General features: G+C 37.4%; 1 protein-coding gene across 1 annotated transcript in view; it reads left to right on the top strand.

Moving 5' to 3' along the window:
- Positions 1 to 6,419: 6,419 nt before the first annotated feature.
- The window catches only part of CNTNAP2 (contactin associated protein 2), a 1,342,199-nt gene continuing 1,324,063 nt past the window's right edge, over positions 6,420 to 24,555 (top strand). Inside the window, exons 1-2 of the mRNA XM_044920022.1 lie at positions 6,420 to 6,513; positions 7,422 to 7,532. Coding sequence (XP_044775957.1) covers positions 6,420 to 6,513; positions 7,422 to 7,532 — 205 coding nt within the window. The remainder of the gene's footprint in view (positions 6,514 to 7,421; positions 7,533 to 24,555) is intronic.

Below are 24,555 nucleotides of genomic sequence, written 5' to 3' on the forward strand. Positions count from 1 at the left end.
GCATAATCTGATCCCCATTTTTAAAAGATCCATCTGGCAACTATGAAGTAAATAGATTTTAGGGAGATCTTGCTCAGGGGAAGCAAGAAATAAGTCCCTAGTAAATATTTATTACATGAATATGTGGACTAAATTTGATGTATATTGTGAATGTATATTTATTCAGTGTAGGCATTATCGATTGAATAGGTGATTGTGTGTGGCTTTCTCTGAGAACACCTATTTAAACCTGCAGAAACCACTTTCTTTTAGTTGGAAGGTACTGGTCTGACCTGGACAGAAGATAATGAAATTGCTTCAACTTTATCATACAGGGGGTTACATTGAGAAACTCCTGGGATCAAAATGAGCGATGATGAGAAAAATCTGGCTGTTTCAATATTATTAGGATATCTCCATAACTCAGGCATAAATTCAATGTAACCAAACAGATTTCATCCAAAGTGAGTCTAGAGGTGGTGTGTCCTTGAAAGGTAGACCTCAAAAGCATAAGCCTGACAATCAGGCCCAACTCCATTTTTGTCCCAGCTCCAACATTCTTTAGCTGTGAGCTCTCAAGCTTCCTTAGACAAGGACATTATAAAATGGACATTATACCGATGTCAAAAACTTCCCCTAATAACTCAGTGACAGAGTTCTTTCAAAATATTTAATGTGTTGCCTATCACATAGTACTCAATAAATGATTACTGTTGCTCTTCATTTATTTACTGGTTTTGGTGTAAGGGTCTCTACCGTATGCCATTCGTGGTGGTCCAAATTGCAAGGAATGAGATGGAAGACGACAACTGCCTCATTCAGCCAAAGGTACTATAATGCATATGGCAGCACATTGGGCTTTGTCATGTTAAAGGGAAAATGAACAAAAAGTGAGTGAAGTCACCTCCATTGGGGAGTACACAGGAGGGATTCAGTGAGAAGAAAAAGGGGGAGAGATGGATTTCTTTTTTTTTTTTTAAAGATTTTATTTATTTATTTGAGACAGAGAGAATGAGAGACAGAGAGCATGAGAGGGAGGAGGGTCAGAGGGAGAAGCAGACTCCCTGCCGAGCAGGGAGCCCGATGCGGGACTCGATCCCGGGACTCCAGGATCATGACCTGAGCCGAAGGCAGCCGCTTAACCAACTGAGCCACCCAGGCGCCCCGAGATGGATTTCTTTCTTGTCACCCGCTGATTGTCACTGCATATCAGATATGCCCACTCAGCTGACTTAAGTCCAGTTTGATAATCCTTAGCTTTCCTCTAAATTAACACTTGATAGCAAACTAATTATATTTCTCTTCATGACCACTGTCCCTCATAGTCCTTTCGTGGGGTAGATAAACAAACCAAATCAATTCTTCCATGGATTGTATGGAAAAACAATTCTCAATCATATGAAGTATTTTACCAGTGATCTAATATGCATGTATTCTTGTACTCTTTTCTTTGCAAAGCAATTTAATTCTGCTATGTAGATAGTAATATAAATAATAATAATAATAATAATAATAATAGTAATAATAATAATATAAATAATAAACTACTTCTTTATAAAACAAAATATATAACAATTAGACAGTATTTATATGGGAATTTCCATAATAGATTATTGAGTAAAAACGTATGCTACCAACCAGATTTTAAATGTTCTTGTTTATATATATATATATATATATATATATATATATATATATATGTTTATGTTTATATATATATATATATGTTTATATATATATATATATAAACCGCAATGACCCATCTTGTAATTCAACATAGTTTGGGCCATAAGGAGCAAGGCAGGAGCCTACTGATTGGAAAGAGAGGAGGTCAGAGGCCTCTTAAATTTGTCCTGACTATGGAGAGGAGGGGTCATAAAACGTAAGGCAGGGTCGACGTGCAGGTGGAAGTAAGGTAGCTCCAGCTTCAAAAGTTAGGAATTGAAGGCACAGGACATAAAGAGACCATGAAGGGATGTATTCCTCTGAGAATGTGCCTTTCACAGTGGCTTTTCTAGTAAAGTGTGAATGAGGATGTTGCTAGAATTGCTGTCCTGAGAACACTGGTTCTGGAGTCCTTTGTTGTTCTTGTTTTCTGTGTATCAGGCTTATATTTCCAAATGTGTGATAGAAAATGTATATTTAAAAGGCAGTGTGTGGTAAAAATTCTCTGACATTATTTTTCATCAGAGATACATTCAAATGCCATCTTTAATGTCAACGGGATGCATTCTAAAGTTCTTTGACCTTGTAAACTCCTGTCTGTATCCCTTTGCCGTAAAGGCCTCCCTCAGCCAGGTTGTCTTAGGTGAAGGGCAACAGCCGTGTCATCTTTATTTGTCAATAATCTCCTCTGTTCCAGCTTGAATTAGTACAGAATTCTTAGAGCTAGTCTGGCTTCCTGATTGACTGAAATTGTGTGAAAATAAAACTCAAGGCCCATCTGCTTCTTCAGTTTTCATCCAAGATTCCCTGGAAGGGAAGTACACTGGAGACCGAGTATTTGCCATCATTGTGTGGCCATAGTCTTGGAAGACATCCACTATGGGAAAATACAATACTGAATTATTTCAAATGTTAGCAATCTCTCTCTCTCCCTCTCTCTCTCTCTCTCTCTCTCCTTCTCTCCTCCCCCCACCCCCGTCTCTACTCCTCCTCCTTCTCCTTCTCCTCTATAAAATTTCTAATTTTCTCCAGGGATTTGCCTGATTTGTTAATATTTAATGTCTGCAGAATATTAAGACACATGTTCTTACACAATAAGCAAGCTGACTCTTTGGGATATATAATGCGTAATAACCATTATTACAGTTGGAAATAAAAATGGCTAGTTCATCACAGGAGTCAGCGTGCAATATATACATGAACATCATGCTGCTACAACCATCCTGGGAAATTTGATGCCCATTGTGGCCTCCGTGATTTTGCTTGAGCTGCTCTCTCTTTCTAGAATGTTCTTGGCCCTCTTTCCACCTGTCTATATTCCCTCAATTCTTGAGGTCATAGTCATTATTTATATGTTACCTGGTACCATAAGTGATGGTTAATCATTCTTCTTTGTGGATACCTGGAATATTTGTCATACTAGACCAGAGGTTGGAAAAATTTTTTCTATAAAAGGTCAGATAGTAAATATTTTAGCTTTGGAGGTTATATGGTCTCTTTTTGTGACATTTGAAAACAGCCATAGGTAATACATAAATGAGTGAGCATGGCTATACTCCAATAAAACTTTATTTACAAAAGCGAGCTGGGGGCCACATTTTGGCCTGTAGGACATAGTGTGTGGGCTACTTGACAATGCTTGGAGTTTTTAGAGCTTGAGAAGAAGTTAGCTAATGTGCTTATATTATGAATGAGTCATCTGTAGAAAGGGGGTTAAGGACACACTAAAAGTCTCACATTTATGTTGGAGCCAGCAGTAACGAGCAACTCACTAAACAGCAGCCCTGCATTTTAAATGTATTTTATTACTTCCAGTTCTTGATTATATTTTATTTAGTACTGAATTATAAACTGTTTGATATTATCCTCTTATTTCATGTTTAATTACTTTATGTGGGTCTATATATTATTGGACTCACAGGGAAATGGGTTATATTTTTTTTATTGCCCAAAATAGCTAGAACAGTACAAGGCACAGAGTAAGACCTCAATAAATATTTGTGATTAAAGTCTTCCAGGAGAACATACAGTACATGTAGCATCTTTCTTACTTAAATATGTGGTTATGGATTATATATCTCAATTTAGAAGGATGTAATATAGCCAATGTTTAAATTATGATAATAATTTTGCAGCCACCTTAAAAAAACACAAAAAAATCTCTTACATCTCTTATATGCTCTTAGCTTATCTGATCCCAATTTTATTCTAATTTTGTTATTCTGATTTATATGATTTTTTAAATTAACGAAAAATTTAAAACTCAATATGAAGATGATCAATTGGTTGTGGAAGTACAAAGTGTTTAGATGTAATAAGGATAAACTGTGTTTAGGTTTGTACATGCTATATTTGAGTTCTAAATTTAAACTAGCTAATGGATCATTTAATCAATTATTCATCAACTTCATTTTAATTACTTTCAATGTAACACTATATATGCATTTAATGTTCAATTTCGGAAAATGAGTCACTCATTGTCAGGCATAAGCTAGCCCTACTGAGCAGGATTAGACTAGAAAACATTTCTGCCCGCATGATCTTACTGAGTTCTAACAGAGCTCACCTCATTTCCTTCAGATTACTACTCAGATGTCACCTAATGCGAGAGACTTTCCTTGACAAAGCAGCAAAAAATAACCATTCTCTATCTCTACCTTATCCCCCAACCCGCAGCCCCTTCTTTCATATTTAATGTGCCTGTAGTATTTATCACCGTATCATACTATAAATTAACCTCTTTGCTTTTACCTCTTTGTTTTTGTTTTAGCTAGTTTTTAGTTCCCACTAAAGCATAAATTCCACGATAGGAATGTTGTCAGGATCATCCACTGCATTCTCTGTGCCTGGAGCAACATAGGTTCTGGGTGCATATTTGAATGAAAGAGATGAAAAGGAATGCACGTTAGCACATTCCTAATAAAACGGGAAATTTGAAAGTAACGATTACTCCAAGTAAATGCAGAACTTTCATCAAAAGGTTATAAAAAGTTGGATCCAAAAGAGTCAGCATGTAAGAAATCAGGTTTTATATTTGCGCTCACTGGCAGCTAACCTGAATAGCAAAGATTTTTTTTTCTTCTTTTTAAAATTTTTTTTATTGTTATGTTAATCACCATACATTACATCATTAGTTTTAGATGTAGGGTTCCATGATTGATTGTTTGTGCATAACACCCAGTGCTCCATGCAGAACGTGCCCTCCTCAATACCCATCACCAGGCTAACCCATCCTCCCACCCCCCTCCCCTCTAGAACCCTCAGTTTGTTTTTCAGAGTCCATCGTCTCTCATGGTTCGTCTCCCCCTCCGATTTCCCCCCCTTCATTCTTCCCCTCCTGCTATCTTCTTCTTTTTTTTTTCTTAACATATACTGCATTATTTGTTTCAGAGGTGCAGATCTGAGATTCAACAGTCTTGCACAATTCACAGCGCTTACCAGAGCACATACCCTCCCCAGTGTCTATCACCCAGTCACCCCATCCCTCCCACCCCACCCCCCACTCCAGCAACCCTCAGTTTGTTTCCTGAGATTAAGAATTCCTCATATCAGTGAGGTCATATGATACATGTCTTTCTCTCTTTGACTTATTTCGCTCAGCATAATACCCTCCAGTTCCATCCATGTCATTGCAAATGGCAAGATCTCATTCCTTTTGATGGCTGCATAATATTCCATTGTGTATATATACCACATCTTCTTTATCCCTTCATCTGTCGATGGACATCTTGGCTCTTTCCATAGTTTGGCTATTGTGGACATTGCTGCTATAAACATCAGGGTTGAATAGCAAAGATTTTTAACAATTAAGACAAAATTCTTCACTGTAGATTCTCACTTCGTGAATTGATACCGTAAAAATAAATTTTATGTTCATCTTCTCATCCTTTTACATTGAGCTTTCTGGGGAATATATTCATACACAGATGCCATATTTCCCAGAGGTACTTGCAGTATAGCTAAGAAAAATAAGAAATCTAACTATATTTTATGAGGATGGATATATTCATTTTTAACTTCAGATCTGTACACACTTGAGTGGTGAGATAATGAATCATAATTCATTTCCCCAGTATCACTGGGGACCTCACTCCACTTGAGTGACTTTTCAAGAAAACGAGTTCATTCTTTATGTTGCTTAACTTTTCTTCCATTTATAAATATCTGAGGTAGAAAGGATTCTAGAATATGTAGTGTAACTCTGTCTTATTAAACAGTACTGAGCATGTGTAAACATTTGTGGAGGATTGAAGACCACCTCTCCAGTTAGGTGGTGTGCCATCTTGTAATTTGGCAGTGTGTTTTGGGACTCTGCCATTGTCAGATTGTATTGGTTCTTTTTCTCATTCATTCATTAATTCACTCATTTATTCTATGAATGTTTTTAAAGTATGTGCTAAGTGCCAGGTGCAGTTCCCATCACTGGAGAGTAAGCATTAAGCAGACTATCAAAAACTTGATTCCCACAGAGCAGCCATTCTAGTGGGAGAGAAAGGAAGCCAAACAAATGAGTAAAAACATATATGCCAGGGGCTCTGAGTGCTATGAAGGAAAAGAAAGCCAGACGTGGGGACCAAGAGTGATAGTAGCATCGTGCTCATTTAGCTGGCCAGACTGGAGGAGTCTGTCTGCAGCAGTGAAAGGTGACTTTGAGCAGAGACCAGAGGGAAGAGCCTTGAGGTGACCGGAAGAGTAATCGTGAAGGCCGTGCAGGAGTTGGCCTGATGTTGCAGTAAGGGGAAGTGGGCCCTAGTGGTGGACAGCAATGGACAGGGATGCTGGAGAGAGATGTGATCAGTCTGGTGGCCAGCGCGGGCCATTGGAGGGCGTCAGACTTGATTCGGAGTGATGGAGAGCAGGAGCCAGTGGGTACTGTGAGTATTAGAGCCACTTGCCCACTTACATCTGTAAGCATCCCTCAGGCTGCTGTGTGCAGAATGATAGAAAAGCAAGGAAGGAAGAAGACTATCCAGTCTTTCACAACAGTGATCGCTGGTGGCCACTTGGACCGGGTGATGCGAGGGGTAGGATTTGGGATATTCCAGAATGAGAACACACAACTCCTGATGAAGTTTCCCAGAGAGCATGCGTGGACCTAGAAGAGATCCAAGAGTTGAATCCTGGGCACTTTAACATTTAAACATTAGGAAAATGAGAGAGATACATCAAAGGAATCAGAGTAAGCAGTAGTGAGGAAGGAGGAAACACAAAAACTTCATGGCCATTGAAGCCAAATGAAGAATGGAATCGAGGGATCACCTGGTCCCAACGCAGTTGATTGGTTGAGTATGATGGGAACTGGTTAATTTTTCAGATGGCAGTACTTTTCAGGGTGATGATTATTGTTCTCCCTTTCTGACCCCTATTTCTCAGGCTTTTTTAGCTTGGGTAGGATTCCTCCTAGTCTTCCCTCCTCCAATCTCTGTGTTTCTAATCAATGTTTCTAATCCTCTACCCCTATAATGCATAAATCCCTGAAGATTTCCAGAGGGTGCTGGCTTTTGCAAAGCTTGTTAAATAAATGCCACCACCTTTCCTCATAACTCTTAGACAGCAGGTCTGTATCGAGGCCCTTCAGCATAAAGCATTTTGTCATAGCTACAACTCTTAAAAAGCAAGAGTTTAAATTATTGAATTGTCTAAATTCTGATCATTTGCTAAATGTTGTATCATAGATTTTGACATTTGTACTGTAGTCAACAATTATTTTAACTAAAAACTGTACCAAGTCATTATTTTAAAATATTTAATCTTTCTCTTTTTTCTTTTCTTTTCAGAAAAATGTGATGAACCACTTGTGTCTGGACTCCCCCATGTAGCTTTCAGCAGCTCGTCCTCCATGTCTGGGAGCTATTCTCCAGGCTATGCCAAGATCAACAAGCGAGGGGGTAAGGCACGTTTTATTTCCTTTGTCAGTAAAAGTGTTAAATAATAACATGTTATTAGCAGACAGCTCATAGATACTATAAACCTCTTTTGTAGGCACTATCGAGGAGTGATATAGGAAAATTTGGGCTGGAAGTAAGAGATGGTAAATTAAAGAGGAAGAATTTTTGGAGTTGTATATGATAATGAATTCTAAACGATATAAAAATTCTGAGTTAAGGAAGTTCTTATTAATTGAAAAATCATTTAGAAAAAAGTTATAATGAATTGATTTCAAATATGTATCAGTGAATGAAAAAATACTCTGTATTCACTATTTTTTATTTTTAAAAAGTAACATATGAACAGTATCTATTGAAAATATAGGTTAAAAAAGTGATCCTTGGTAATTTCTGCCCCCAGTGCCCAGGATTTAATTTTGTAATTAAAGCCGTTGTAAAAAATAGTTATACATTTGCAACTAAAATTTGAGTTTTGGATTTTAAAGTAATAATATTAATTAGTAAATGGTAATTTCAAAGTAGGCAGCAATCCATAGAGAATAAAAGAAAATGATTAAGGACAGAAACTTAAAACTCTTCTTGCTTCAAAGGAACACTGATATAAATAACAATAAATGACAGCTTAAAAGGAAAAGAAAAAATATTTTCTTGGATAAATATGAATCAATTCACAAGGACCATAATTTGTCTTCAGTAAAACTAGAAATACTAAACTCACATCACAGCCAATTCAAGGAAAAAAATATAAGTAGAAGGAAGAAAGCAAGGGAGGGAGGGAAGGAGAGAGGGAGGAAAGAAATATAAAGAAGCAAAGGTGGAAAAAAGAGAACAGGGGAAAACCCAAAAGGGGAGCTAAAAAGAAGAAAGAGGGGAAGGAAGAAAAAATGACATGTGAAAAGAGAAAAAGAGATATCAGAGAGATTCAGAAAGACCAAAAGGGAGAAGAAAATAGGTAAGAAAAGAGTAGAATAATATATAGACATTCACAGGTGTATGAAGTTACCTTAATTAGTAAAAAGACTTGGTGAAAGATGATACGCAGGCAAAAGTGGAGGAATACAAATTTTAAAATATATACTGCTTTGATTTAAAAGTAGTATTAATTAGCTGCTCTTTTTTTGCAGTTAATTTTCCGCTTTTTTTAATTGCGGTATAATTGGCATGTAACGTATTAGTTTCAGGTGCACAGTATGATTTTATATATATTGCAAAATGATCACCACAGTAAGTCTAAGTTCACATCTCTCACCATGCATAGTTACAATTTTTTTCTTTTGATGTGAACTCTTAAGATCTACTCTTAGCAACTTTCGAATATGTGGTACAGCATTGTTAGCTATATGACTCCTTTTATAACCGAAAATTGGTACCTTTTGACATTTTTCACCCACTTCACTGGGAACCCTCTCTGGGAACCACCAGTCTGTTCTCTGTATCTATGTTGCTGCGCTTTTTATAATACGATATTTGTCGGGTTATGGTCATGACAGAGTTGGTGAGTTACTATAAGTTACCAAAAATTTTGCTTAAAGATGTCAAAGTAATGAGAATTTTAATTCATTCCTTTTCTATAAGCCACTAAAAACAAACAAGCAAAAAAATATAAGTAGAAAATCATGAAAGAAGGAACTGGCCATACCCAAATAATAATTATGATGTAGGCCAGCCAAATACTAGTAAATCTGGAGCAAAATGTACAAGAGAAAAGAAATAACACATATATTCCTAGATGTCAAGAGGATACAATATTCCCTAAAGGAAGTCCTGACATTGAGAAATCAACTTTAATGGTAGGAAATAGAGTCACAGAATATTTCTTTAGAAAGTTTCATATGAAAATATGACTGATGAATTTTATACCAGAGAATCTGGGCAAGTCAGGTTGCCTCAAGCATATAACCTCTTTGGGAACACAAATGATATGGTATAATCAACAATGGGATGCGTGAAATAAAAAGAATCAAGAAACCATGGTCAAATGCTTGTGCTGAGCAGTGAATCCATTTAACTATAGGCCATAAGTAAACAATTTAGGAACTACAGATGTAGAACAGAGTATAAATTTTATAGATGCAAGAATGTAAAAATGCCCAATTATGGGAATTAAAAGCCTTTTTCCCCAACCTTTCAGAACAGGAGGCCACTAGACACTGTAACTTTAAATGAATATTTATGTTGTCTTTGTTGTTGTTGTTCTTTTTTTTTTTTTAGGAAGCTATGTCTCTTATGAAGAAACATCGATAGTTTCTTTTGTTGTTTTTGTTCTCATTCAGGTAGTTATATTAGAGTCTCTTTTGTTTGTTTTAAAATAGTATAAGATGCCATTTTGAATTATTTAGAGCTATTTACCTATTTATCTACTCATATATGTAGAGTGAGGCATCTGAAATTAAGCTTCTAAAAATTAACTTTTTTTTTTTAACCTGGAGGGTGGGATTTGAAGAACATCTTCACTTTCTTTATGATAGGTTTCTCTAGTTTATAGAATGTAAATATCTATACCTACATATTTATGTAGATAGATTTATAGATACAATGTATTTCCAAAAAGGAAGTTATTTCGAAAGCAAAAGAGTATAAGCAAAATTTATGGTTTTCTAGTTGTTTGACCAACAGCTTTTCTCTGTTTGACTATTGATAGGATACATTGTCATGCATTGGGATGAAAGCATGATGTAGTAGTTCACCAGGAGGAAACATCATCTGAGCTATAGTTACAGATTTACACTTGCTTATCGCCCTTTTTATCAACATTTGTTATTCTGGGGCTTAAGTTACTTACTCTTTGGTTCCCAAAGACCCTTTTTGCTTATCAGTGGTATACTGTGTATACTTGCATCTAACTTGTCCCCTACTCCATCACATACTATCTACCTGACTGTTCAGGACTGTTACACAACTGGTTATATCTCCACTCCTCATGCTGCTTTACCTCTGAATGTACATACAACACACCCATGTGCAGGGCCAGCCTCAACCCTAGTTGATGACCTCAGTATGGGTCAAGGTAGCAAGCATCAGAAAGCGTTATTTCCTCTACAAGAAAAAGAAAAAGAAAAAAAGGAAATCTACATATGGTTATTTTCATAGTAAACAGAGCTTTTTTCTTCCCCTAATAAAGTTCATACGCAAATGCTCTTGGGAGAGGAGCCATGTTGACTGAAAGTCATACTAAGGTATAAATGGCTAATAATCCACATTGATTAAGAACGGATTTTTTAATAAGTGCAGCAAAATATTACGTATCTCAAAGATAGATAAAGGCAGCAGAGAATTCCAAAGGGAGTAAATAAAAAATATATGTATATATCTTCTTAATATATATTGATAGATAAGAAGATATTATCTTTATATATAGTTATATAAAAATTAAAAATAAAAGATATATTTACATAAGATATATAAATCTTTCTATTTTCATATACCTATATATTTATACACATTTATATATTTATATATTTATATATCTATTTTATATATATATATATATATCTTGCTGGATATATATTTTCTTCACTATTGGCAAGAATCATCTGATGCATACAGCATATAAGTATCTGAAAGCAAGAAGGTTATATACTAACAGAGAAGGATAAAATAATATAACTTACCAATTACACAAATACAGAAAAGAACAAATTCAGTTGAGCATTATGTTGATTAACATTGCTTCAAGTTTTATCATTTATTTAAATATTCCTCAAATACATTTTGGAGAGATTGAGTTTTTGAATACATAGAAAATCAGATTATAATGCAAATCTACATTCAGATGACAGATTGACATGAATTTAAAAAAATGAGTTTAGTTTTTGTGTTCCACACAGTATAAATCCATCTGCTACAACCTTGATGTCAGGGGCCAATTTATGACAAAACTGGGGGAAATGTAATGCTTTCGTGGAAAAACTACATATAATTCTATGACATTTTTGGAGCCTAGTACTGCTTTATGTTGTTTTTGCTTGTTTGTTTTATAAAAATACCAACCCCCTATGATCTACCTTCTGGATTTATCTCCCTGTTCTTAATTCACTAAAGGTGTCCCAGTCTTGTGTCATTCCGAGTCAATAGCACTTAGATGGGTTAACCTTTCCAAAGGTTAGCAAACCTTTGAGAGCCTTGTATGTGGAAAACCCTACCTTACATTTATATAGTATTTTACAGATTATAAAATGTTCTAAATGTCCCTTGATCTTCACAACAGTATTGTTAGATAGAATGTCAAGTTAGAGATGCCAGTCATTTCTTCTGCCAGACTTTCAACTTTCCAGTTCACCTGCCTTTTGTAGAAATCATCCTCTCTCTCCTGCCCCAGGGGGTCATCATTCTGTCACATGGTCTCCTTCTCCCTCCACTGGCCACAGATTAGAGCTCTTCATGCTCGATTTTGCCAGATGAAGCAATATTGGCACTGCACTGGAATTAGCCCAAAGATAGAACCTAAAAAGAGCTGGAAGACATAAGCCAAGTTTGATTTATGCTTATAACCAAAGCAACCCAGTCATGAGAGCTCAGAGTTTCCTGAGTGATGTGGGTCTTGAATACTCTTCTTTCTTTTCACCGTCTTACCACTTACTTTCCCTCAGTAGATCCTTCAACACTTGCTGCTCTTCAGAGACTTTTTTTAAAGATTTGCTTCCTGGCTATCCCTTCCATTTTAGGAACCTGTCATCCTCTCTATTAAATCAAAGGGCAGAGAGGTGTTGTGATGGTGTTGTTTTGAGGATATTTATCCTTTATTTCTTCCAGCAGGGAGAACAGATTGCATTTGTAAGCCACATAATTGATAATCACTTCGGGGAGGAATATGTGTATAATAGACATCTGGAAAGACTGCTGGAACAGATCTCTTAATGTCCACACGTGTATCTTAAAAAGAACTACAGTCTTTACCTTCCCTTAAAAGACACCACTGAAGTTAATAATTGTCGCCATGCCTTGAGAACTTGGCTTGGTCAAATCATTGCCTTTATCATTTCCTGCCTCCTGTTGGCCAAGAGGGAGCTTTAGTAATTAGCATAATACCGACCTCCTCTACTTACACTTTCATACTTACACGTGTTGGAACGCCTCTTTCAGGCTCCTGAGTGGCTCAGCAAGTAATCATACCTCACTCTGCTCTTCAGAGGTCTTTCCTGCTTCTGTAAAAAAAACTCTTCTGCCCTTTATTGCACCCTCTATCTCCTGTCCCAGAGTTACATTTGTAAACTACCTCTTCTTCCTCTGCTTTCTTTTCTTCCCTGTTCTGCTTTAAATATTAAAAGGATCTGTCACTACTAATGAAGCGGTAACTGATAGACTAGGAGTTGGCAAAGCAATCACAATGCTTCGGAGAGGACATAGTCCCTCTTTGTGCCGATAATGCCTCCTACCGGCCTTCTTCTGCTCTCTCCAGTCCTGGACCCGTTCCTGTTCCATACTGCCCCGTCTGGCAGCATTATTAACCTCTATTAGGAAGCTCTACCCTTAGACTGTAACATCGAGGCTTTAATTATGAAATAGACTGAGTTCTCAATTGTTGAACTTTTTAAAAGATTTTATTTATTTGAGACAGAGAGAGAGCACAAGCAGGGGGGCAGGGGGAGGTGCAGAGGAAGAGGGAGAAGCAGACTCCCCGCTGAGCTGGGAGCCCAGAGCAGGGCTCCATCCCAGGACCCTGAGATCATGACCTGAGCCAAAGGCAGATGTTTAACCGACTGAGCCACCCAGGCGCTCCCCTCCCCAACTGTTGAACTTCTGTCCATATTGGCAGATTCCATTCCACCATTTCCCCTCTTTCTCTTCTCCAGCCTCTACCACTTCCTGTTTCTCTTCATCTCCTTTTCCCACTCAGTGAGCATTCATTATTATTTTAGTATGAATTCATTAGTTGTAAGTGTTACTTCTTCTAGGAGAATTTGCCTTTAAGAGCAGATCCTTGGGAGCAGGAAAATCTCGAGGACTGATTTTCTAATGTAGCATTTTAGAATATTTGCCATTTCTATTTGGACTGTCCATACTTCTTCATCTTTGAATTACTCTCCCGAAAACACCTGCTGACTTCGCCGGCTCTGATGCAGTGCTGAGCAGTGAAGAGAGAATGTCTTGTATTCATGCATAACTAGATTCCAATACAGAATCAACCAAGGATGAGCATGGGATTAGTGAGTTACCAATATCTCTGCATCTCGGTTTCCTAATTTCTGTGTTTACTATACAACCTCTCATCCAAACCAGGAATTTGGACAGTGCATGAATTCTATTAATAATTATTCCCTATGGGCCCCCTATTTATTTTTTAAAATGGAATCAACTATACAGTTTAGCAGAGCTGTTGTGAAGATTAAATGAAATAGTCTACACAATCTGTGTTGCAATGAGATGATACTCTCCCACCAAATACCCTCAGCTCCCAAAAGCAACAGTGCAGATATTAGTATTTCAAAGCAAGTGAATACATTACTCTTGTCATTACAAAAGCAACACCTCCCTACAAAGTGATTGCTAGAATTTGCATATTTACCAATGTGTGTATTTCCCCTCCCATCATCTAAGAAAAAAATCATAATAATTGAAAGATTAATAAAATAACATTTTACACAATTTTAATAAGTTTTGCATAATCAGACTGCTGTTTACATTAACTTAAATGTTCCCCAAGTCTTTTCTCCTTAAACTTCTTTCATTTCAAGTGAATTTATGCTAGTGATTTGTGTTATTTTGTTCTATCTTTATATCCTCTGACTTAGATCTTATAGAGTCCAATATAATATTTATTAAATCTATGATCCTCAGGAAAGCCAAAAATAATTGTTCTAGACATTAGGGAGAATAAAAAATATTTTCCCCCTCAGCCCAAGAAATTCTGACTATTTTTAAAAAATAGATGTTAAATGATTTTTTCTAAAGTCATCAGTAGGTCTTTGTATTCCCTTTTCTAGCTGGATGAGAGTTACCATCTAACTAGCATTGTAAGTTTTAATTTATTCTTTTTACTTTAATTCTCCAATATAAATCAAAATTTGGGCTTTAGTGGGAGCTTTAAAAAATTCAGTGTGCAATACAGGATATATTTGTATCATTGACACTTGTTAAAAATGATAGAATGTTGAAAGCATAGTCACCAGGGAATGACTCATAAATTTGTTTAGACATGCCTTTTTAAATTGCAAATAATATTGCTATGTTTCTGCTGTGGCATCATATCTTATAATGTTGGAATTTTAATACCTTCTTTTGTGTTCCCCATAGAAATCCATGCTGGGTTTTGTAGCATTTGCCCTAGAACATTTTTTCCCAAGATGTGTGATGTTAATATGTGCTATGAACACACACATAGACCCACATTTTCACAATAAAATCCTCCAGGCAAATCCTTGTGTTCTGGGGACCTCTCGAGGGGAATCAGAGAGTTTCTTTGCCATGAAGCATCTTTGGGTCCAGCACAACACACATCACTTTGGGAAATGCTTTTTTAAAATCTAACCAAACTGTCTACACATCATGGGTTTTAAACAGGGTTTGCTTAATATACTTAGAAGTACAGACGCTTCCCATGGGTTCACTACTATCTTTGTAAAAATACTACTTTTAAAGGTTCTTTGATAATAGTATGATGGATATGATTTTTGTATAATTAATTGGAGCAAGGGAGTTTTTAGACTTGGGGCATTTGAGATGAGCAATTTTTTAATTATTTTTAGGAAGTTGCTAGTTTGCTGTTTATAGCAAATATCTTAAAATGTGCCACTGAGGGGTGCCCGGGTGGCTCAGTCTGTTAAGTGTCCAGCTCTTGGTTTCAGCTCAGGTCATGATCTCATGGGTTGTGGGGTCAAGCCCTGCCTTGAGCCCCATATCGGGCTCCACATTCAGAGGGAGTCTACTTGAAGATTCTCTCCCTCTGCCCCTCCTCTCTTTCTTTCTCAAGTAAATAAATAAATATTTCTTTAAATGTGCCAAAATCATGAGGTAGAACAAACAGTGTTATTAAAGTAACCACTGTTACCATCTTTGAAAATGGCCCTGGGATATTAATTCTCTAACACTCTCCTTTATCCCAATATTAATAGCCAATTGCCTTACAAAGTGGGAAATTATAACTAATCAATTCAGATATTTATAATATATTTTTGTAATACATTCTTTGTAATTTTCCTTTACATGCAATATTGAAACCCATGCTCTTTGGTACTTGCCCTATAAAGTTTAGGACATATGGAGTGGGAAAACTTCACATCTGCACTAACAAAGAAATATATTTAAATAAATATTTATTTTGGGAAGATGTACAGACTAAATATATCTTTGTAGATTTCTTGGTGCAGAATTAGAGAAAGTAGGTTTCCCTTCTGCCTTTGGGGAGATCTCGGGCCACTTCCTCTCTTCACTTAATTGTCCCAATTACCTCGCTTCTGTCCTGAGAAACTTGGACTAGATCATCTCTCAACACCTCACCTTGTAGCCAAGATTGATCATAATGCCTTGATTTTTATCTTAATGGAACACTGCAGATTCTTAGTTGTCCACACTTGTTCCTCTGTGCATAGACATACTTTCCATTAAATGATATTAAAAATAGCCAGGATAGGGCGCCTGGGTGGCTCAGTTGGTTAAGTGACTGCCTTTGGCTCAGGTCATGATCCTGGAGTCCCTGGATCGAGTTCTGCATCGGACTGCCTACTTGGCAGGAAGTCTGCTTCTCCCTCTGACCTTCCCCCTTCTCATGTGCTCTCTCTCTCCCATTCTCTCTCTCTCAAATAAATAAATAAAATCTTTTAAAAAAAATAGCCAGGATAACTGGGAGAAACTATTTATCAAATAAAGGTTTTACAAGCTGAGTATTTCTTTCTAAACCATTCCAGAATCCATGCCAGTTGAATATTTTGGAGATTAAATGTTCAGTTACCCTTTTGATATTTGCTAATTTTGTTCAAAGAGGCTTTAATATTTTTCACATCTCTGTCAAGAATGGGGAGAATCTATGTGAATGATTTGTACCATATCTGAAGTATTCATCTTAAAATAGAATGCTTCACACAATCTCAAAGGCATTTCTTTAACATAGTGCTGCACACATGCTCAACTCTCAAAGAATATTTTCTGAATGAGTAAACAAATATATTGAATCATATTTATTGTACATATTATTCTATTCTTTTTAAACTTCAAATGCTCATTGCTTCTATGTTGCGATGACTCGTTAAACCAAGAGTGAGTATTCACTAACATTTTTCAGCTTCTCACAAGTTATTTAATCATTGCTGTAGCCACCTTAGGCTCACACAATGATAAGTAATAAATAACACTAGCAAACATTGTTATCATCATTGTAAATTAAAACAAAATAGTATCTGCTTTTTAGAATAGACATGTCGAACAATTAGGAAGTAGCCCCAGGGTATCGAGTTCTCCCAGTGCTTTCAAAATTGTGGAACATTTACCATCAAGATAATGATATCTAACTGGTAAAGTATGCCTCTCTTATCTCAGTATATTCCTTTCATGGATGAAGCCTTCAATTTGAGCTGTTGCATCCATTTGGTAACAGGTGCCTTTGGGTAGCAGAACACATTCTATCAGTCCTTATATCTTGTGTGTGGCTCATAAGGAATACATTTTGTGTGCCAGTATAAACTAAGAAAAAAAACAAAGACCAGGAATGAGCAGGGCGTGTCCACCAATCACTGTCTGGGACCCTCACAATAGCTGATCCTCTGGACACTCCCCAGTGAGGGGCACTGCACACAGGGTCCATTCATTCAACAAGGTTAGGACAAAAAAAAAAAAAAAAAAAAACAGACTTATGAAAAATATACTTCAGATCCTATAATTACATTTCCTCTATACCAGATGAGTGACTCTCCATCATTCTTCAATATATAGAGTAGCCCCCCTTTATCTGTGGGGGATATGTTCCAAGACCCCCAGTGGATGCCTAAAACAGTGGCTAGTACTGAACTCTATATATACTATGTTTTTTTCCCCATACATACATACATACCTGGGATAAATCTATAAATTAGGCACAGTAAGAGATTAACAGCAATAACTAATAATAAAATAGAACACTTATAACAATATACTCTAATAAAATTCATGTGAATGTGGTCTCTCTCTCCCAAAATAGCTTCTTGTACTGTGTTCACCTTTCTTGTGATGATGTGGGATGATAAAATGCCTGGGTGATGAGATGAAGTGGGGTGAATGACGTGGGCATTGTGATGTACTGTTAACTAGTAATGGCCTCCTGGTGATATGTCAGAAAGAGGACATCTGCTTCCAGACAACAGTTGACCATGGATGACTAAAACCACAGAAAGGGAAACCATGGACTGGGAAGACTGCTGTATTCTTCTATGAATAGAGAACGTTCCATCATTTTGTCTATTTGCTTCCTTCCCCTTATTTCACTCAAGAAGAGAGAAAAAAAAAAAAAAAAAGAAAAGAAAAAAAAAACAGGCCAAATCATTTCCAAGGCTACTGAGAGGATTTAATTTAGTAATGGCTTTATTAGCAAGCTGGTTAGGTCCTACTTATTAGAATGAATTAGACCCTTGTCTTAATACCTTTAGCAAATTAATGACTCTTTTCACACATTTTTCTTTGAGAAGAATTAAAAAAAATAGAATTTCCTCTCTTTTATACTCATGCCTTCCAAAACTAATTTTAAAAATATTGCCACTAATAACGATTCAAAGCAGTTCAGCCTTTCTTAGCCTACTGCCTTTTCTATATTCGGCAAATGAGCAATCAACATTGTTTACTCTCCCCTTGCTTTAAAACCAAGATATACGCTTGACATGAATACTGCTGACAATAAACCATGACATTTAAGACAGTCTACTTTTATTGTTCTTGCCTCTTTAACATTAAAATGTAAACTCAAAATGTAGAAAGCTTTACTCCTCAGGTTTTTACCCAAAGGTCACTTTTATTTTACTTTTTCTTGGCTATTTTTATTTTCTTCACAGTGTAAGGAATTCATGTTGTATGTATTTTTATTTTGCTCTGATTTCCTTCTCAGCAGCTTCTAGAATTTCGTTCCTCCATATCGGTTTTCCCACTTAAAATCGGCAGGCAGTGCTATTTATTACAGTTGGAGGAGCCTTGCTTGGATCATAACTGTTCCCTCCGTATCACCAGACATCTGCAGTCAGGAAGACTGTCCTACCACCAAGGTGAATTATTTTGTATTAGAAGGCTTGTGCCTGAGCATATGTATGGACAACGTATAATTACACATGTTTTATGGATTTTTCCCTAGTCAGTGTCTGGCACATATGTATTTTAGTGGATTATTAATTTGAATTTTTTGTTCGTTTTGCCTTCACATGGTGCTCAGAATACTAGATAAGCCTTACAGGCTCCACTGTTAAGGTGATGAAAACCCTTGTTTACTTTCTTTCTCTTCCTCCCTGAGTGTTCTAGGGAGAGTGGAGGTTGAAACCACCTGCTTCTGTAGTTTCTATGCTTCTGTGATATCAGACATTCATGAGTGACTGCTAGAGTTTCTTCTTTTTACATGTTGCTAAGGCCATGCATTCCCCTAGGGCCAAGTAGGATTCCCAGAAGGATGATGATTAATCCGAGCTCTGAAATGGTACCAACTGGAGGAAGATTTCGACATGGCAGATAGGATGACCCTTTCCTCATCTTGGAAGGGCTGCCGATTCACAACAAATGAGTCCCAGGGAGGCCAAGAAACCCAGAGGTTGTCTGCCCTGGCCTGCCCCCACCCCAGTCTTTGCCACCTAAATTAAAACGGTGCTAAATTATAACCGCTTCCCATCGGCGTCCGGATTTTTATTATATAGCCCGTCCTACACACACAGCCTCAATATGCTAATGATGCTGGTCCTCTAGTAGCAAGGACAGGTGTCCCCTTTCCAACAAGTCATCACTGATGGCTAGACAGGATATCCCTCTCCGTTTTTTGAGGTGTGTTTTTTTTTTTTATCTTAGAACTTAGCATATTGTACTGTAGACGTATTTGCCTGACCACGTGAGGCTGGGTACGAGTTACAAGTCCTGTGACTCACGCATCCGTGTATACCCAGCATCTAGCATGGAGCCTCATGCACAGTAGATGCTCATAGATACTGAGACCGGTGCTGGCATGGACACATTCTCTCGTCTGATCCCTTCAAAAACCCTGGGAAAGAATTTAGAATAAACTCAGTTCTATGGATAAGAAAACCTAAATTCAAGAAAGTCTAGACTCCTGCCCAAGACTGCAGTTAACAGAAAGGAGATTTGGGCATTTCAAACAATCTCTTCTGACTTCAAATCACTCACTCTTCTATTCTCCACATGTCTTCCCTGCCTATGTGAGTTTTTCTTTAGGAAACATTGGAATAATATTTGAGTTGGTTACAGGGCAGAGCTGAAGTTTTCCCACTGGTGGCTTAGAACACAACCAGATACATTTCTCTATTTTATTTCTGAGATGTACACACCAATTTTGTGATGTCTTTGCATGCTTATTATCTTTGTTTTAAATAATCAAAGAGAAATAAAGATACTGTTTTAAGTATTTGCATATAATATATTTTTAACAGACACATCTTTTTTTTTACACTAAAAAGCCAGCCAAAACTAGTCTCCTTCAGTGTTTTTTCTGAATGTGTATAATATGAGGAGGTAGGCAAAAAAGATGTAATTGTACTTGAAATATTATATATGTAAGAACAGCAAACATTGGAACAAAACAATGAGACCAACATTCTGTCTCCCAGGAAAGAAGTGAAATGAGAGAAAACTACTGATGTGCAGCACCACTGTGCTAGGAACTGACAGAAGCAATATTTTTTTGAGTCACTAACAGTCTCAATATTCACAACACACATGAAGAAAAAGCAGTAAGTCAGTACAAAGTGAAAGGAAATGAATAACAGAAATAAAACTCAAGCACACAATAGAAAATGCCTGAGATCTGAGATTTGCTCGTTGTGCCATAAACTGGATCTTTGCTTGGTATGAGATGGGGATAATCTGGCATTAATAATAACAATATCTCACTTTGTGATCCTTATCAATCACTGAATGGTTCCTTCTATTCCTTCCACTGAAGGATTCGGCATTCTTACAGTTTGCCTCTCATTTTGTTACTGTTTAGTAGAATGACCATACTTCCTGGCAACTTAGAGAGACTGCTCAGGGAACTGATTCCATCCCTCCTCTCCCCGATCTTCTTATAGCAGAATAAGTAAAACAAAAACTATTTGACCAATTCTTTCAAAGTTATTATTTTCTATCTTTTCTACATATTATTCAAGACTTAATCATTTATGATGGAAAATAATTTTCTAAAGAGAATGTCAGGAAAGCAACAAACACCTTTTGTTTTCAATTCAAAAGTTGTTCTATTTGAATGTTCACAATTGAAAGAGAACTTTGAACCAGATAGTTGTATTTTGAACAACAAACAGTGTTTATTGGTTCCCTGGCCAATGAACTAGCACTAACTGGGCATCAGACATGAGAAAGGAGAGAGGCTATGTAACCTGCAAGCAACCTAACCTCTTCCCAGGCATGAGTGCCAGACATCCAGTGATCATCAGGCTGGGGATGAAACACCCAGATGACCCAGTTTTCATGATGCTTCTTAGACACATCCAAACAATGCAATTTTAGCAAAAATGCTGCCTTACCTGCATGATTAGGGACGTCAGGGATTTCTCTACAGGGGTCCGGAGGCAGGCTTTGGTTCCCTTAGGCCATAGTCCAGCTTTCTATGGTCCAGCATGGGGAAAAGTAGGGGTAGAACAGCTCAGAGATGCCAACCAGGGCCCTCTGTGCTCTTGCAATGCTGGGAAGGAGTTCTCAGAGCAGATAAGGTGTACCATTCAATGAGTAAAACAGGAAAAACACTGGCCTTTGGTTGCAATTCCACATTTATTTATTGTGAGTTCTTTGGAACTCTTCTTCCTACTGAGAAGACATACATTTGGAAAGCATTAGTTCTCCTTAGCAATTCATCAATAACATGGCAAGGATTGACCAAGAAGAGACAGACAAGCAAGATATTTTGTCAGCATCGTGAAACATGTTAATCAGCTTCTGGAATGCCAACAATTTAAATTCAAATAGATTTCTTACTAAAATCTAAAACCCTGTGATTCTATTTCTGTGTATTGAATTAGTCAAGATTTAAGGTTCACTTTGTTCTCAACTCATGGGGATCTCCCCCTGCCATTTTTTTTTGGTACTATCCACATATGTTTTATTTTTTTTAAAATTTTTTATTGTTATGTTAATCACCATACATCATTAGTTTTTGATGTAGTGTTCCATGATTCATTTTTTGTGCATAACACCGAATGCTCCATGCAGAACGTGCCCTCTTTAATACCCATCACCAGGCTAACCCATCCTCCCACCCCCTCCCCTCTAGAACCCTCAGTTTGTTTTTCAGAGTCCATCGTCTCACATGGTTCGTCTCCCCCTCTGATTTCCCGCCCTTCATTCTTCCCCTCCTGCTATCTTCTTCTTTTTTTCTTTTCTTAACATATATTGCATTATTTGTTTCAGAGGTACAGATCTGAGATTCAACAGTCTTGCACAATTCACAGTGCTTACCAGAGCACATACCCTCCCCAGTGTCTATCACCCAGCCACCCCATCCCTTCCACCCCACCCCCCACTCCAGCAACCCTCAGTTTGTTTCCTGAGATTAAGAATTCCTCATATCAGTGAGGTCATATGATACATGTCTTTCTCTGATTGACTTACTTCACTCAGCATAACACCCTCCAGTTCCATCCACGTTGTTGCAAATGGCAAGATCTCATTCCTTTTGATGGCTGCATAATATTCCATTGTATATAGATACCACATCTTCTTTAACCATTCATCTGTCGATGGACATCTTGGCTCTTTCCACGGTTTGGCTATTGTGGACATTGCTGCTATAAACATCGGAGTGCACGTACCCTTTCGGATCCCTACTTTTGTATCTTTGGGGTAAATACCCAGTAGTGCAATTGCTGGATCGTATGGTAGCTCTATTTTCAACTTCTTGAGGAACCTCCATACTGTTTTCCAGGGTGGCTGCACCAGCTTGCATTCCCACCAACAGTGTAGGTCCCCCTGCCATTTTTTTTCTTTGTTTGGATGGCTTAGCTGGTGCAGAGAAAAAGTGAGATTCATTCCTTCAGATGCTCTCGTGTGATCTGTGCTAGTTTCACACTCAACTGTGGGAATAACAGAAGGCAGAAATGAGGATATAAAAATCCTGTTGTTGAATTAGAATTCTACATCCCATTGCAGAATGGACTAGTATAGTTATTCATATTTCAGGCACCTCAGTTAGACATTCACTATTCATAAACACTTATGTAACTCTGAGTTATTCAGGCTGGGAGAGAACATTAGCAATCTTTTTTTTTTTTATTACTAAGACATCTTGTATCTAAAGAAGGAACAAAAAAAGAATGTAATATATATATACACACACACACACACACACACACACACACACACACACACACACACCCTGTCTGCTGCATATAGATCTAAATTTTAAATTGTAGACATAATACCTCCAACAAAACAAGGCTAACCTAGTACATTTGGCTGTCTTTTCAAAGAACCAATCTGACAAATTGACTGGCACCAATTCTGTTAGAGTGGTAATATGGATGAAAATAGCAACATTGATCTTTTCGGCCACAGCTCTCTCAACCAGTTCTAACATACAGTGACACAGGTCAAGACCTCAAAAGTCCTAGTAGACAAGACTAAGTAAGAACCCAAATAAGACTTGAAATGGTGTGTTCAGTTTAGAGGGAACAAGAGAGCCCAGTCTTTGAATAAACCTGTGCTGAACTGAACACATATCAGCACTGAAGGCTCATGTGCAGGTGGGACTTAAACATCTGAAATGTTGACAAGGGAACTTTTTAGGTACTCTGAGATCAGGTCATCCTCATAAGGAGGGGCACTGTGTGTCTAAAGCACATTGGTTAGTATCCCCAGTTCCAAATTTGGAGAAGGCTCAAGTGACATCTGAGCAAAAATCAGAAGAGTGTAGGCATTGGTCTTAATGAAGGTGATTATTGAAGAGTTTCTCCATGTTAGTCCTTTGAGGGACCAGAGATTCCTAGTGGAGAAGACAAAAATACATCCTTCCTTTTCTCCTTCCTTTCTTCTTTCCTTTCTCCCTCGCTTCTCTTCTTCGTTATATATTCCCTCACTCAAATATTTATTAAATACCAACTTGTTTTAGTTTTATATAAGACAATGAGTTTTCCTTAAATAGGTCACAACTAAAGAACTGGGTTGGAGACATGACATGAACATGATGATTGTCCAAGAATCATTTCACCATGTGGTGGTGAAATTATATAAATATGAAGGTTTTTATGGTATCATAGAGAACAGATGACCTAATTTGCTGAGGAGAGTTCAGGAATAGGTCTTGAAGGAGGTAAAATGTTAATAGAATTTATTGTGTAGAATCTCATCTAAAGAGTTTAACATACTCGAAGGCATCAAAGTCAAAAATAGTATTTGTTAAAGGAGGATTAGCTGGTAGTTTGGTTTTGGGAGAATTTAAAGTGAGAGTCAGCATGTGTTAAGAAATATGGATTCTGATAGATTCTGATGGATTCTGATCACTGAGATTCTTGATTGTCACACTACGGAGCAAGACAAAACCCCTGGTTTCATGCCAGCCCAACCTCATTACCTGCTTTTCCTCCACTGTCAGCTCTGTTTCCTGATTCTGTTATTGCCTCCCTTCCTGCCCCAGTCTGTTGTCCACACAGCAGCACCCGTAATCATTTGCAAATCAAGAAATAATATGTCATTCTTCTGTCAAAAATTCTCCAGTGGATTTCTACCTCACTCAGAGGAAGACCTCCATAGTCCTGATAAGGACCTATCAGATCTTGCCTCATTTATTTGCCTGCACCCACTGTCTCTCTCACCTCATTGACTAGTGTCCTTCCCACTTCTCCAGCTACACAGACCTCTTTGCTATTTCTTATACTTGCCACTCCCTTGATGTAAAACTCTGCCTGCAGTACTAGACGCTCAGTTC

This window comes from Neomonachus schauinslandi, chromosome 12 (genome assembly GCF_002201575.2).
Source record: "Neomonachus schauinslandi chromosome 12, ASM220157v2, whole genome shotgun sequence".
NCBI classification, from domain to species: domain Eukaryota; kingdom Metazoa; phylum Chordata; class Mammalia; order Carnivora; family Phocidae; genus Neomonachus; species Neomonachus schauinslandi.